This window comes from Topomyia yanbarensis, chromosome 3 (assembly GCF_030247195.1).
Source record: "Topomyia yanbarensis strain Yona2022 chromosome 3, ASM3024719v1, whole genome shotgun sequence".
In the NCBI taxonomy this organism is placed as follows: Eukaryota; Metazoa; Arthropoda; class Insecta; order Diptera; family Culicidae; genus Topomyia; species Topomyia yanbarensis.
This window is the reverse complement of record NC_080672.1, coordinates 137,741,636-137,759,073: the sequence shown is the minus strand read 5'-3', so window position 1 is coordinate 137,759,073 and position 17,438 is coordinate 137,741,636. Positions and strand designations below refer to the sequence as shown.

The 17,438-nt window shown below is 37.7% G+C and overlaps 1 protein-coding gene and 1 long non-coding RNA gene across 5 annotated transcripts in view; one reads left to right on the top strand and one right to left on the bottom strand.

Moving 5' to 3' along the window:
• Positions 1-17,438, bottom strand: part of LOC131694190 (rho guanine nucleotide exchange factor 11) — a 387,472-nt gene that overhangs the window by 74,140 nt on the left and 295,894 nt on the right. For all 4 annotated transcript variants that reach the window (XM_058982676.1, XM_058982678.1, XM_058982679.1 and 1 more), the window contains 4 exons: positions 4,660-5,018; positions 4,529-4,595; positions 4,346-4,465; positions 4,066-4,274 (listed from right to left, as the gene is read on the bottom strand). In XM_058982676.1, coding sequence (XP_058838659.1) covers positions 4,066-4,274; positions 4,346-4,465; positions 4,529-4,595; positions 4,660-5,018 — 755 coding nt within the window. The remainder of the gene's footprint in view (positions 1-4,065; positions 4,275-4,345; positions 4,466-4,528; positions 4,596-4,659; positions 5,019-17,438) is intronic.
• On the top strand, positions 7,647-7,986 carry LOC131694195 (uncharacterized). The gene is made up of 2 exons (XR_009306433.1): positions 7,647-7,778; positions 7,834-7,986. It is a non-coding gene; the product is annotated as an uncharacterized LOC131694195 (long non-coding RNA).

The window sequence follows — 17,438 nt, the reverse complement described above, 5'->3', positions numbered from 1 at the left end:
GCTAAATACTTCTGTCCCATCCCAGGAACCTAGGACCGAAGAAGTGACATTAACCCTCTTAGCAAAGTTACTTCTAACGATTTATCAAACCCCATCAAATTGAAACGGTTGTGTACGGTTGTTCCTTATTCAAGGTTCAAAATAATCCGTTGATTAAATTATTCAATGAATGAATAATTTGATTGCCGTATAATTTTGAATCATCTTTATTTTGTATGCTGCACAGTTGGCCTGACCGCTTTAATGCTTGTTTCATATTCAATATGTGCCACAAACATTAATATTGACAAGAAAAATTGTGGACGAACGTCTGCAATTTTCCAGGATTTCCAGACTAGACTAGACTAGACTAGACATCTGACATTTCAATCACTCCAGAAAATTAACTAGTACAAAAGTTTGTCCGTTTGTTGGAAACGCATATCATAAACTGTCTTAACTGCAAGCAGCTGGGCCATACTTTCAACCACTGAAGCAATGGACTAGATATGGTAAATGTGGAGAGGAACTTGAGGTTGCCTGTTGTAGGCAGAATGCTGAAAGTGTATTTACTATGGGAGACGTAACGTAACGTACATAATAAGCGGGAAGAGACTTAAGCGTTTCCCGTTCTTTTGTCGACATGTGCAGAGTCCAGGAATACCGATAGACCCACGTGGCAATTTAACAGTCATTAACTCAGCGTAGTGCTGAGAAATGAAATCTCTGAAATCGTAGAATAGTGTTTTTTTTTGCGGGCTGATAGGACTGCAGCTTAGAGCTTAGGGGATCTCGGTCCTTCCCGCGAGACAAAATTTGCAAAATCGGACGAATTAGCAACTGCCTGCCAAGTAAACACCGGTCCTCGGGAGGAAGACTAAATTTTGCGCCTGTTTGTCTCGAAGTATGTAACGTCAAGTCCACTATTTTGTCTAGTCCAATGTATCAAGCTCCTAACAACGCGTGTTAAATCGTCAGTGATGCAATTAAAATTTCACATTGATTCCGCTTCTGTCTTGTTCCTGATCTCCTCTTAGGTCCCCTAGAACTGAATCGGATTAATCGACTATTAACTAATTCAGAGAGAGAGCTGATAATCGTAATGTCCACCAATACTAATTTCCCTGTAACTATGTATTCTGCCAGTTATGATTCATGTTCTAGTGCGTATTAATAATCGCTTTGTTTGAAAATCAAAAATAATTTAAGATTTTAATTGGAGAAATCAAATCTCTGAAATCGTAGACTGAACTTTTTCCATAGCTTTCAACATTACTGATCCTCTTAACAGCAATTTGATCTCTCCTTACAACAAGAACATTTTGGAAGTAATTGACTGCTAATTGGCGTAATTGGCGCCTTCATGCAATGATTCGAACCAGGTCAAAATGAACGAAACCGTAGTAACAGGATTTCGGAACGCATCCGTCAATATCACAAATAGTGGGAACCCGCATATCACAAATAGTAGGCACCTTGCACTCTTTATTATAACGAAAAAACTTTTTATTAGGAACTTACCAACAACACTTCCTTAGGGACCGTTCATAAACCACGTAGACCGAAATTTGAGTTTTTAACCCCCCCTTCCTCCCCCCTAGTATACCTTAGTAGACTTTTACCACCCCCCCCCCCCCCTCCACGTCAAATGTCTACGTAGACTTTTATTTTTTTTATTTGCGGGAAATGTGAAATTAGCAAGAAGCACATTATAATGTTCAATTGAAAATTAGCGTTCAGATTTATTTCAAGCTTTTTAAATATTAAAGAAAGGTTTTTCACATTGAGTTTTTGTCTATGAATGATCAAATCAATTAATACCAATTCAAGGTGCTTTCCAACATTTGTGTAGCAGAATACTTCTTTTAATGGTTAGTCACTCAAATATATGTAATAAAATATATTGCTATAACTAGCTAAAATTTTGGCCGAAGTGCGCCCTACACCAACAATGCAGAATTGCTAAACCCCTTTTTGAGCCTTACTGGTACAATCAAAATTGTTAAATTATAAGAAACAATTACAAAATAATACTGTCGATGTGTACTATCATCTAGACTAAAATAATAAACCAAACATGCACAAAAAATTCACTTTTCGTGAACAAATTTCAATATTTCCAAGATAATAAGATAATCTAAATTGCCTTATTTGATTAAGGGAAAGAAGCTATTTAAATCTTCCCAAAAATATTTATTTTATTGTGTAATTAATAGCCGTATCACCCAAGAGTATAATCGCAAAGTTTCAAAGCTTAACTCCGAATATTTTCGAAGATAAATATAGTAGAACCGGTTTGCACGGAGTTGCGTAGGGTAAAGACGTAAAATTTAACGGGTGATTTTAAAATCAGTGTAAATGATTGCAAGAGAAACTGATTAACTCGAGTAAACACTTTGTTGTAGAAGTTTAACTACACTACTGCCTTAACGACCGCAATCAATAAATGAAAAATAAAAAAATTAATCCACTTATTGTTAAAAATCGGGCGTTTTGTCGTTACAATGCTAAACTTTGACCATTTTTTAACTTTTTATGGTTCATGCATTTAATGGCTCATGTATGTCTGCTAAATAATGGTATCTCAGATGATTTCACAGTCAAAATCTTCCGACGAGAGGAATTTTGGGCGATCGTCTTTGGAACTGTCATTTTGTATTATTCCTAGATCAAAACTATATCAAAATATACGCAAGAAACAACAACGTGTGAGGTTGTCAAAAAATCGTGGGTTCTGGGTTAAGTAGTCGCTTAACGAGTAGTTACCTCAATAGTGTACTAGCTTTGAAGTGTCTGCATAAATACTGAATAGACCGACATCTTTAAATCCCATTAATAATTAGTAATACGAGAATAAAAAAAATAAAAGTCTACGTAGACTTTCTCAAAGAAACCCCCCTCCCCCCTCGTAGACAAACGTAGACTTTTGCCAGCCCTCCCCGTCCCCCCTATGAGTCTATGTGGTTTATGAACGGCCCCTTACTGGTCTGGTGTCTGACACTGAACTGCCGATTTCTTAAATTTAGGTAATCAGCTGGTTGTGAGAACTGACAAGATAGAAAATTCCATGTACGAGTGTAAACTAAAGCAGCTCAGATATATCGTTGCAGTCGTGGTATCCCTTCATGCACGATGTGTGATACTGGCAGCACTAGTCGCTACCAAACAATTGAGTCGACTTTCAACACCACGATTTTAATAAATAATATTCTTTTGAATCAAAGAGACACATACGGAGGAGTAGTTTTGAGGATCAGGAGGTTATCGTCTAAACCAAGGAGAAAAACACGTTTTCTTGAAAACCATAAATGACCTGTGTTAAGCAAAGAGGTCCAAGCGCCATTTTGAGCTACCCGCTATCCCATCCAATGCAGCACTGGTAGCACCCACAACAAAATTAATGGTAAGTTTTTAGAAAATGAATTTCGTCATGAAAAATATTAGAAAATAATTGTGGCGTTCAGTTCAGTTTGGCTTAATACAGGTCAAATGTCCAACTTATACTTCTTTGATCTCACTCATTCTGTGCAGCCTTTTCTTATACAAGAAATACAGGATTCCTACAACATGAACATTATCAGTACAACGCAGTGTGTTGCTGATCCGCATCGGACCCCCACAGTGAGATCGTCTGAAAATATAATGTTGCAAAGCTGGCACTCTGATACTAAGAGCAGTTTGGAGGTTTCCCTGCAACCCAGTTCATGACGTAGTCTCAGACTGAAATTAGTGTCGTTGATCCTCCCTTTGCCATAAATCTGCAAGTTCGCGTACTACTAAGGAAGGTTTCTATGGATTATTAGTAAAAATGTACCATTCATCCAATTTCTACAGTATTGCCCAGTAGATTTTAGAATATAAGTCAAATATCCCCAGCGAATTTCAAGTAGCACGTAAGCGCGATAGCTATATTTGATTGATTATGCACATATAAAATCCTAATAGAATTAGGAATCTACCCAGATGCTCTTTAGAATGTAATTTTTTTGTCACAATTCCCCACTAAGCTTAAATTTCGGATATTTTTGCCAAGTTGTGGAGTATGACCCCGAGCTATAGTATTGTGAAAGAGGAAAAAACACTTACGTTTTGCATTCGGAACTGCTCGGTGCCGTCAACTCCAGCATCTGCGACACATTGGTGTTGATCAGGAAGAAGGTGTTCTTGTCGACGGCACTTTGCCGCACCAGAATCAGATTGATCTTGGTGATGGGATTGAAGCGGCCTTCGGTGATTTTGCTTTCGCTACCACCGAGACCGGGACTAGAGTGATACTTCAACAGGTATTTGTCGTCCTAGCAAAGTGGATATACAAAAAACGTCATATTAATTTTATGCATACACTGTGAAAGGTTTCAGATGTTACCTGTTTTTGCAATAAAACCATCATATCTTCGAACAGCAATCCATGCAGTTGGACTCCAGGATTCTTTTTCATTGTTAACGGTCCATCGTGGATTAGTTTGCGTACCGTTAAGTCTATATTCTATGAAATATCAAAACAAGGAATTATTCACCGTCGATACCATGATTGAAAAGGTAAGCTTACCCTAAATTCACTAGAAGCGTCCTTATCTAAACCACTTTTATCTAATTTACGTTGAATTGAAATTAGTCTGTAGAATAGAAATGAAGGAAGTTATATTGAAACGATTTGAATCAAAATCCATCCCAACTCACTTATGTGAATCCTCCTCAGCTCTGACCGCCTGATTGACGTGATCCAATATTCGCTTGGACGACTCGAGTGCTTTCCGGATTGCCTGCGCTTCCGCCTCGTTGTCCGGCTGGACCCGTACGGTAAAATTGAACAGGTTGTCGAACAGCAGCGGATACTTTGTCAATCGTTGCAGCACCGTCGGCAAGAGGTCCTTCAGCTGGAGTCGCCGGCAGGCCTTATGCGATTCGGCCTTGATCAGCAGCCGCTGAAGGTTTTCATCCTTTTTCCGGCGTTCTTTGAGCGCCTCCAGGGCGATCTGCTGCCGGGCACAGAAGTAGGCGGCATGCTCCTTCAGATCCTCGCCAGACTGGCCATCGAACTAGGGGGAAAATGGAGCAGAAGAATAAGAAATGTGGGAATGAAGCAAATGCGTGTTCGATAAATCGCTAGTATTCAATGTACTTTGTATTATAAAGAACGGAAAGTGTACTACAAACATTATGCCGGATTCCGTCAAAGGCTTATTAAAAAGAGTCTTTGAACTTTCCATCTGTTTCCAACCATTGAACACAACGGACACGATACTCAAACTACTTTCTGCAAAGAGAACGAGTAAAACACTTAGGGTCAAACAGAATGCTTCGTTTCTGGCCTCAGGCCCAATTTGAAAAGTTTCAAACATTGCTGTGTTCCATTACGGTGTTAATGGCAAATCTACAGAATTCTTTACCAACACAATTAATTCACTATGCTTTATTTCTCCTTAGTGGAGAAACATTTGGGTAAAAACATTTTTTTCCTTAAAGGAGAAAATTGTTTATAACTATTTTTGCGCGTGAAGAGCACAAAACCTTTACCTAATTAAGTTATGGAATTTGTGTTTGGACTTCATCTCATCAGAATCCGACATTAAAGTAGTGACAGGACTAAGCTAGCGTCGGATGAGACAAAGTCGAAGCTCAAATTTCATTACTAATTTAGTTATAGGTTTTGTGCTCTTCACGCGCAAAGATGGTTTTAAAAAAAATTCTCCTTAATGGAGAAAAAATAGTTTTTACCTAAATTGTTCTCCACTAAGGCCAAATATAGAATAGTGCATCTTGCATTGGCTTGCTAAACCAAACCCAATATTTCGATTTAATCAGTTCTCATCATCATTAAATCAACTTCTTTTCTTGCGGGATATCACACTTGACTAGGGGTTTGCTCAGGAACACAAATCGTGTCTCCGTTTTTTGGAGCTGGCGTCAATCCGGCGCTAGCTTACTCCTGTCACTAGGTTAGTGTCGGATTCTGATGAGACGAAGTCGAAATGCAAATTCCATAATTAATTCAATTAAACCACACTTTTTTAATAGGTTACTGTTTACATGGACGTACCATTACCATTGACCGTTTTGGCCAATACCATTATACTAGTGACCGTTTTGCCAAATTTTTGAGCAATCTTTTACTGATAAAATCACAATCATTTTAAGACTGTTATGGTCATGTACCACCCACAGTCTTCGCATGAACATTAACAAGTTTACAGCTGTGTACAAAATTTCGTGCACGCGTTCAGCCTCCAACCTGATTTGTCTCAATGTAGAAGTTCGCATCGATCACCGAACCAAAGTGAACGATGTATAAACTTTAGTTCAAACATCCGTATATGTAGGTACATCGAGTGCGTACACAAGAAAAATATGCACTAGACTGCTCAGAAAAATAATGGATTTTTAAAAACTATAGGCCCACCCTTGAGTCGATTCCTTGTCCTACCAGGAGTACTTGCTCCAAATTCGAAGCAAATTGGACAATTCTAGCAACCAGACCAACGTGCCTAAAGTTTGTATGGGATTATCACTGCAAGAGAAAATAAGAATGATAATTTAATTGTCTACAACTTTATCGACGACTGCAAGTCAACTCGGCTTTGTTAGAAAAATTTATTAAACTTTTAACAAAGTGATGTCTGAGTCAGTTTTGCATGGGGCCTAGCAGTGCATGGTTGTGTATCAGTGTTCGATTCCCAGGATTACACATTTTTGTGAAATAATGGTTGGGTTTAGCGGAATAGTATGTTTAGAAGAAATTTAGTTCGGCCGTGTTTTTTATTACCCCATCTTATACAAAAGGTAATCTTGTTTAACAACATTTAGAAGCAACCAGATCTCAACCATGTCTCGATATTGTAAGCGTTGGCTTCACCATCATTTCGGAAAAAATGGGCTCAGGATGCTACTCGTGTACAAAGCACGACACACTGTCACTTTATTAGGATGATATATGATCTCAAGGATCTCTTCTTGCTGCTCACAGCACAGTTTAATACCCCAAAAAGATAATTTTTTGGCAGCAAAGTTTGTTTGAGCGAACGATAATTTTTGATTGACAAAAAAAACAAAATTTGAAGACATTTTTAATTTTTTTTTATTATTGGCATGATAGAATTGTAAAGAAAACTGAATAAATTAGAAAAGTTTTAATATGTCAATTCAGTCATCGAAAAAATCACAATTGAAAAAATGCTTTGAAAACACCCTTTATAAGAAAATGACGAAAAAATAACGAAACCAATAAATATCTCCGGTATTTCCCTATAGTTTTTGTTTATAAAAGTTTAGAAGATATATTCAGCTTAACTATTGTGTTCTCGTAGATCAACTTGAACTTCAGTATTATAGTGCTATCAAAATAGTTCCGATTGGTGTTGGTGCTATTTGACAACGTATAGTCTCCTCTCGTGGAACGATTGATGAAAATTCGCGATTTTTTTCCCAGAACTCGCCTAGAGGAGTCTCGTCGAACACGTGACGAAAATTGCTGCTTATCTATGCATCCCGATCTGGTTTGCTTAGCTCATAAACAAATTAGTTAACCTTACAGCATAGGGTGTACCCAATGGCATTCATGGCTAAAATTGGTTTGACCACTTCAAATTCTCAAATCGAATCGCTTGCAATGCTTGGAATATATGAAGACATATATAAATAAGTATATAAGTATCCACAGTTGGCTGTAACTTCTCAATAGTTCCACTTGTTACGTTTAATGCTTTACTCACATTTTCCAATGTATATCAGTGGTATGAAACAGTTACTAAAATTGTTCCTAATAGGCCCATTCGTTCTGCTGGCACTGCTCTCATTGGAAGGTATAGTTGGGACACATACTTGTTTGATATTGAAAGATATTTGATACATTTACAGAAGTTGCATCTGAGTGGGCGCCGATCAAAATGAACCACATGCTTTGTCAGAAACAGGACGGTAAACTCGTTCCTTGCAAATGCGAATGGGCAGGCAATATTTATTCGTGTACAGGACCCTAAGCAAAAGTAAATAAATTGCGCAGTAAAAAAACGACATTTAGAATGAGGTGTAACTTGATTGGATCGGATTCTAGCAGTTTATTGATTTTTTTGTTTGTTTCTAAAAAAGCGCTACATTTCTAATCTTTAATATTAACTCTGTACTGATGAAGAAAACTAAATTATTTGATTTTTATCGGTTCTTTAATCTTTAGTGAATTAAATTGACAAAATTCCTCTAAAAAACATTCCTAATTAAAAATGCCACACTAGTTTATCAAAAATCATAAAAAATGAACTTCACTATTTGACTTTTGTTACCTACGTCAAAAAATGCGCTGCGTAAACAGGGAAAATAAGCACAAATGAATTAAAATCGAATGAAAATCGTACAAGTTAGGGTATATTTAAAGAACACGAACTGTTGAGCTTCTCTGGATCAAATTCAATTGCCGTTTTAATCTCAAAGAATGACGCTCATGGCGTTGATTGATGCTTTCATCACAACTCCGATTGCTGCCCCTGAGGCTCTTCTAAATGTCAAACCATTTCACATACACTTTAAACAAGAAGTACTATGATGTGCATACAGACTGCAGGTTACTGGTCTTTGGAACAGTACCCATGCTGGTCTTGCTACCAGTCATACACGATTGTGGTCACAAATGGTTACATGGGGTGAAGATATTTTGCTCACAGCGATATTACACTCACATACGTGTGAAGATTCCCTCTTGAGAGGAGTGGTTGTCTGGCTATATGGAGAGACAACAACAAACGCAAGTGGTTTGTTACACTGACGGTTCTTTGATAAAGTGACGTGCAATCTCACTCGCTAGGTAGATACTGTACTGTATTCCAAGCAGAAATCTTCGCAACTATGTGCGGGGTATCATCGGCCCTTCAACAGAATTTGTTAGGTAAAGTTATAAACTTCTGCTCCGATAGTCAGGCAACAAACAAAGCCCATAGCTCAGACAAATCACGATCCAAGCTAGTGATCGCGTTCCGAGCCCAAATCGAAGAAGTAAGCATTGTGCATTATAGTGTGCAATTTTCCAGGATCCCTAAATGTATTGGCTGTGTATGTGTAGATTAGACTAGACTATACTATAAATAACAATATAGTCCACTCTTGCAAATCTCATACGAATCATAGAAGACACAAAACGTACGCCATCTCGCGACGAAAAAGCATTCTAATCAATCATTTTTAGCATACCTGCGTTTAGCGTGTACTGTGAAATTAACTGTCAAAATGAAATCGATTGCAGGGTGCACAGATTCTGTGTTACACATTTTTTCAATGTGGTGCACAGACTTTTAAAACTGCACAGAATTCCACAGTTTTCTATTATTATAGTGCAATTTCCACCAACCTGGACTCCGCGCTTTCAAAGGGCGAGAAATCAAACTGCGGGCTGTCAAAACACATAAACTTATCCAACTGCGTGCCGTTCTGACGTTTGAATTGGGAGGAAAACAAATCATTTACACGGCAAATTGGGAGGAAAACAAGAGTAATTTTCTCAATATCTCCACAATAATCGCGGTCATGCTTGACGGTTCTATTTGAGTTGACGGTTACAGGAGATTTCTTCCAAGTACATGGAACCGAATGATCCATCGGACCTTCATTCACTTCCATTTCATATGCAACGTTAAATTCGTCTTTGAAACAGATGCTATTCTCATCTTCCATAAGCTGAGCTTAATTGGTTGCACATTCGAATACAGAAAGTGTTTCTGTCCGGGAAAAAGAGATGGGTGAATAAGATTAAATCTTTTTAAGGGGTTATATACAAAGTTGTGGCGAAAAAGTTAGCTAAGTTCGTGATTTTTGAAAGTGTTTTATGCAAAATTTATTTAAAAAAGCGAAAGACAGCTCGTTAGTAGTACTATCGAAGTTCGAAAAAAACAGATTGACTTAAAAAAAATATTCAAGGTTGGTGAAGTTATGGCCTATCCCACGAAACGTGGTTTGCGGTGAACGCTCTCCAAACCGGTTCGGCTCAACAGAAATCAAAAAAGTAAAAAGATTATTGAAGAAAAATGGATTGTGGTGTACTTGAACAGATCGGTTTCCCAATAAAAAAAATCTTCCGATAAAAAAATGTTGACCAAAAAATTGAGTTTTTTTTTGGTGTTTAAAATTTTAAACAAAAATTCATTGCGAAGAATCGAAAATTATTGGATGAAAAAGGAACCGTTCAAGTACGCGAGAATATTAATACAAACAATTCAAAAAAAAATATGAAGATCGGATGAATAGTTTTTGAGATATCACGTTCACCGCAACGGTATTTTTCAAAAAACACAGTTCCGAGATAATTGCGTTTAAAGTTTTGTGTTAACTTGCAATCTGATACTCCGAACTGGATAAAATTTCGCACGGATATTTTCAAATGCATGTACTTTTAGAATATTCAATAATTTTTTTTTAAATTCCAACTTTGTATATAACCCTTTAATGCAAATTCGTGAAATCAATATGATCTAACGCTTACCCCTGTGATTTATTTTGTGGATTGAGAAAATCTGAATTTCGGAAATGCAGGGAGCAAATAACGCTTTTTTTGCTGTGAGAATCATTGCAGCAAAATCTTACCCAGGCATCTACTTCTCTGTATTTGTGTTTGGTTCTCTAGATAAATGGTTTTCTACTTTAAGAGCATGTTCAGGAGTGTTTTAGTTCTAGATTCATAATTTTGACAGTTCTATAAAATAAAACTGAAAATTTTAAAACTAGAGCACGCTGTCCCCAGCAGCAGTTTCAGCGGATGTTCTATGCAGTTTAAAATTCATATCTCGCCATGCCTTCAGCGTTACCGCATTCAAATTCATATTTCCCCAGTCTATCGGGTCTAAGCGTCTGTGCTGAAAACATTTCATGTATTTAAAACACAGTGTTTTAAAATCAGCAACAAATAGAACGGCGTCGTATAACAGTTTTAAATTTTAAAACAAAACTGTTCGAAATTATAAAACAAAACGTTTTGCTGGGGATGTGAATGTTTCAGTTCCAGTTCTACTTTGAAACTCCTATACAAAATAAAACGCTCCTGAACATGCCCTAAATCACCTATTTACAGCATTTATCTGGAAGAATGACAAAGATGACGGGGCATTTCTAGAGCTGGAACAACCAGATACCGCACATTTCGGTCTACACATCACTTTTCTTAAACTTTGTGCAAAAACGGAATACAAACAATTTTCAATATTTTACATTAATGGCACGTTATATGAAAAATTGGGGACGTAGCACCAGTAATCATAGCAACCAGTCAAGACAATATGAACGACTACACCAAAATTCAGATCGTACTATACTGCCCATGATCGCATATCAGTCCCATAAAGATAGGAAATCCCATAGAAAACGGGACATCTATGCGATCATGGGTAGTATAAATCGTGTACACTTTGCGTAAGCTCTTGAAAGAGCTTGTTTCAATATTGTAAAGAAGTGTTATTTCTAACGTTGCACAATACAATGACCGGTTTGGCAGTCACATGACAACTATTCAGCACGTTGAGTCAATTTCGTGTAATCTTTGTGAATCCGAGTACGGAACATTACATCATTTGATATACAACAGCCCGATAGTAGCGCAATTACGATTTCGAGTTTCCAGCTGTCCGTACATGTCCGTACTCTGTGTTTGGATGACTGAAACTCAGAGACATACTAAAATTACTTATCCAATGCCGTAAAGCGCTTTAGGTTTTTTCGCAAGCAATTTGAGCTACTTGTGAGTTCAAATCAATAAACTGCTAGAACCAGATTCTTTCCTTCTGATCAGGGAAATGACGAACCGAATGAAGTCCGCAAAATAAAATTTTATGTTTCAAAATGTCTTGATGTATCCAATATACGTATTGCGAGAAAAAGGCACCTTGAGTTTTAAACTGAAATTAGCATTCCAGTATTTTTAATACCTGAAAAAATCCTTCAAAGAATCGAGTCTCGCTGATTGATTCTAGTGCCAAAAATACCAGATATTTAATCAGGAGAAGAGAATTTTTTAAACAATTTGTTAAAATTAAAAGTGTTTCCATGGACCGACGGGTGGTTCAATCGACACAATAACTTAGATTTCTTTTTTTGGTTACTTTGCGGAATGATCTATAAGCATTTTTCTGCAGAGAAACGATGCGATAAATAAAGCTTTATTGACTGAAATTACGTTCATAGCCAACGTTTCCTATGTAAACAGTTCAGTTTTTCATTAGAAAAATACAATTAGGCCATTACAAATCTTTTCTAAAATTTATGTCACCCCCACCCCCTTCAAAATCGCTGAAAAAAATCAGGGGGCAATAAAAACCAAAATTCAAAAAAATGACACGTAGAGTTTTCATTATTGAAAACTATTATGGTAGTTTTGGAAATTGCCATCCCATGATTATTTTTATTTTGACGTTCTCGGGTAGCTACGCCGTCCGAATAAAGTCGTCGATCCACTCTAACATCAAACGAAACGTTTACTGTTCGCGGAAGGAAGGTCTCGCCTATGAATTCTCAAACAAACATCTCATGGAAAGGCTTATACGATTCCATTTTAAACGCAACAGTCGATAGAGATCGGTTGTTGCATTCGAAAATAATATCGATAAGGAAACAATCTGAATTAAAATCAGACTCCTGGCGAATTATACGTGGTTCAATATTCAATATGCATGAGATTTACCGAAAGGCTTTTGACATTTAAAGATTTCATATGAGATCGTAGTGTTCATATCGTATTTCTGCAGCCATATGTGCGATTCGTATGAACTTCAGCAGATCAAACTACTAAACCTTCAATTTAAGACAAAGCTTGTGAAATTCGAATAAGCCGTTTGCCGAAGAGACTTTAATTCTGAAATATTCCAAGAACCAAGAACTTGCGAAATTATCATACAAACAGAGGTACCATCAGCACTTACCGCAGGAATCCATTATCAATGTCAATTTTTGTAGCCTTGGAGTGTCAGGAAATTCAAACCGTGTCGTGTTACCAAAGCTGTACCAGATCGCTTTATGGTCGCTGTGGGTATATCCTCGCACACTTTTCGGACCATCTTGGTCTGAAAAGTGTGCGAGGATATACCCACAGCGACCATAAAGCGATCTGGTACAGCTTTGGTAACACGACACGGTTTGAATAACGTGGGAGATATATAAACGAGTGAAAATGGAAAACAGCTATCTTTCACAAGGTCGAGTCCGTCGAAGAACTTAAATTTGAAGGCATCCTCTTCAACCTAAATGCGAACGAGTTAACGGCAGTAGTAACAAGGGCGTGTAATGCAACCACACCGAGGAATCAGAAACCAAGAAACGGTCGCCCGGTGCAATACGACGATTACCGATCTTCGTATAAGCTGCCTGCGAGCTTGGAGAAGAAGTTAGGGGGCACGTAATGACACCGAGAGGGAAACGAGCTGCAAGAACCGCTCTCAACAAAGCAGTCAAGCTGAACAAGAAAGCCTGCATTGATGAGCTTTGCCACAATGCCAACGCGAATTCTCGAGGAGACGCCTACAGACTCGGCATGGCAAAGGTAAAAGGCCCAGCTGCACCACCTGAAAGGTACCCGGAGAACATGGAAGTCACCATCGAAAGGTTTTCCCCGCAACATGAATCTTTGCCGTGCAGTGAGGAGGATGATCACGAAGACGAAGCTCGAATTACCGACGAACAGATGATCGAGATAGCGAAAGTCATGAAAGTGAAGGACCTAGGGCATGCCCCAAACCTGATTCTGAAATCAGTGATACGGGAGAACCCGGATATGTTCAGAATGATCCGATAACTGGAAGCGACAGAAGCTGATGTTGCTTCCGATGCCGGGAAAACGTGGAGAAGCGTATAGGTCAATATGTATCTTGGTACTGTTAGAGAGTAATTCTGATTAAGTACACGGACCGTGAGAACGACATGTCATGCAATTCGGCTTCCTTATAGACAGGCCTACAAAGAATTCCACCCGAACGGTAGTGGGAGCTGTTAAGACAGCAGAGAAAATGAATTCGCTATTACGTGGTGGTTACCTTAGACGTGAAGAATGACTACGACTGACGTTCCGTGGCCCGACGCTATGGAACCATCTGGAATCACCAGACCAAAGCCCGTGAGTAAGTTCCATCGTCAGGGATAGATCTAATAGGTCGAGTGAAGCGCCAGTGGTGGGTCGTCGCAATTTCAGCGAACCGGAAGCATTGAACCAGAAGCTACGTTCTATCTGGTATCGCCGAACCGACCTCGCCAAGTACTGGTTGGTCAGTTGAGTAGGATCGTATCCGAGTAGATTACGACAAAATTGAGAGCTAAATGACTCACGTAACGGGCATCGGTATCGGGAGAAATTCTGTCAACGAGGAATAAATGACTCATTGAAATTGCTCGCGAAAACAGGAACTAAATGGCCCACAGAAGCGGGAACCAAATGGCTCACAGAACGCTTGAAGTTTGCCCAGCAACACAAATTGTTTCTTCGCTTTTTTGAGCTAGCGTCAATCCGGTGATAGCTTAGTCCTGCCACTAACTTAGTGTCGGAATCTGATGAGACGAAGTCGAAACGCAAATTCCATCACTAATTTAATTTCGTAATTATAGACTGGACCCTCTTCTCACAGTCCCGTCACCTAGTGACTAGAAGAAAATTTCCTTCTAGTCACAAAGTGACGTGACTTTGAGAATAGGGCCCGTTATTGTATACTTTATTCTGAATTTTTTTTTGGCATTGAAAATGCTTTACTCTACTATATGGGGCTGGGGCTAGGTGTAAAACTAAAATCTGATTTCGAACAGCGTCACGAAAATGTGGCATAATTTTAAATTACTGTAGCGTTGTTAATTGTTGGTGGATTTGCGTCATATATACACCAATCGATTCAGAGAAGTTCAACTTAAAGATTGGTAGCAACTTTAAATTGGTATTTCAACTGTACACTATTGAAAAATCCGTATTATTGTGAAAACATTGGGAAAATGTATGAAAATAGACAAAGTTTTCGCTTACGTTTTGTTAATTGTTGATGGATTTTCATAATTCGACCACCAATCGATTCTAAAAATCGCCAGTAAAAAATTGTTATCAAATTTATCTGTGTATTTTATTAGCACATTATTGAAAAATCCGTAAATATGGTATAAATAGGGATAAACGTATACAATTTTCACAAATTTGCGCAAGACTTTCCCTAACACGGACCTCATCTCGACATTTATAAGCATCCTACATATTCCATCGCTTGATATAAAAGGAATGCTTATGACCGAATTCCTTCATTGCCATGCCTGCTCTGATGGCAGAAGCAATTAGATTATCGCTACTGTTGCTTATAGGATAGCTGTTAGATCTTTCATTTGATACGAGCTACAGAAAGGGAACGTTTATCTATCCGCTGGAAGGATTTTGTTCGCAGTTCCAAATGACGATGGCGGAACAGAATCGAGATGGCGAATTGCTGGTTCATACCGTTCATATTAGTCGTGCAGGCAAGGCTCAAATCGTTCCATAGGATTTTCGTCCGTAACCCAAAACATGGTTATTATCAAACCGTTCTTATTAGGACGAATATATAATGGAAAAAGAACTCAATTAGAAAATTCCATTAATTAACTTGTATTAAGTTTGTGCTTGTTAATTCTGTTCCTTTACCAGTGAATCATAATATAAGCAAATATTCAAAATAATCCCCAATGATTTCTGCAAAACCTTTAAGAAAATTAATGAATGTGACAACCCTACCGCTAAGCGAAATCCACACCAAAAAGAATGATGAAAATATTTTTATTTATCGTACAAAAGGAGGGTCTTCAATCAGCACCAAAAAGTTGATAAAATAGATCGCCTGGTGTCACATAGTGCTCATTTGATCTGAGCTGCGAAAGAGGAATGTTCGGCTGTGTGTATGCAGCAGAAACGAATCGCCGGTTAAGTTCGAATTGTTTTACAGGATTCTCGTCCCGCATCCCAAAAATAGTTATTAGCAATCCGTGCTTATTAGGACGAATATATAATGGAAAAAATCGTGCATGATTTTCATTAATAATGCTGCATTTGCAATGTGACTGCGGTCGTGTCTTGTACACAATCCTTTAATTTTTTTGTTAGTGGGATGTTATGCGTTGAATTTCAACGATGGAACAAACAGACTACTAGGTATTGGTTTAAAAAAACTTCGAACAAAATATATGATTTGTATGTGTTTCCTGACTATACGCCTGAAAATGTTTGATTAAAAAAATGAAAGTGTTCAAAAAGTAACATGGCCAATTATGCGTAGAACGGCACACAGTGGCCGGAAGCTGGCCAAAACCTCAAAAATTTATTTTTGAAATAATAATATTTTATATTTTTCCTAAATTTCTCATGTATTGAATGATGTATATTCGAAATTTTATAATCATTGGATAAGAACACGATTTTTAACACGAGTTTAAACGAACCAAAGTCCGGATTTTTTAATGATTTTCATTTCCGAAACCACCATTGCTCTGTTCATTTCAAATGCATGTTGCTCTTTTGATTTTGGTCCGATTTTAGCACAACTAGTTTCATTGTATAGAGGAACTAAAGAACTTGGTTAGTGAGTAAACTACATTTGGTAAATTTGCTTGGAACTATGACTTTTTAGTTTAAATATGTTTAAGGTGGTCAGATCAAAAATACTTTGTTCACTAATGTATTCTGTACAAATTTTTGAATCATTTCGGAACGGTCACATAGTATACATTCTATGTGAAATTATCTCTACTTTTCGAATATCATGGTCTCGTTCTGCGCCTAGGTGCGCAAAAAGGTTTAAGGAGATTTTGAAGCTTTGTTGCTGATATGGAGACACATGGTGTTTTGTGTAAAATAGTTAGACAATCTACAGTAAACCAACAAGTTCAACAATGGTTTTTAAGTAGTGTTCTTAATTTTTTATGATATTGTTGACATTGGTGAACAGTAACGGAAAATCTATCATGAAAACGGGATCATAGTTATAAGAAAGGTCCAATGACACTGTATGGAAAAATGCATTTAATATTTTACGACTTTTGGCATCAAAAATGAGCTCAGCACCTCAAAATTAGCTTAAATTGTGATTTTCAGCCAAATTAGGTAACATTTGAGGTTTTGTCCGACTTTTGTTTGAAGAGCCGCCACTGTGCGGCAGTATAATCAGACATTCTAGTTGAAATTTTAAGATCACGGATCACGGATAATCGAGCCTGTGCTTTTATTCTTAAAATAAGTATTTTTCTGTATTTCTACGTATTCCTTCTCATCTACAATCTATCTATAGTAAACATTATTTTAGGACATTTCGTCATAAAATTTCTAATAATCTCAAAATAATGTAAAATCTGTGAACTATGAGGCTTAGATATAGGTAGTTCAAGTGAATATCGCTTTAAAAAGCATCGAGGTCCAGGAAGCCCACATAAATAACACGAGTAGTCGCGCTGGTGTACTTTGTACACATTCGCTGGAAGTACTTATTGAAAAACAATACGCACCT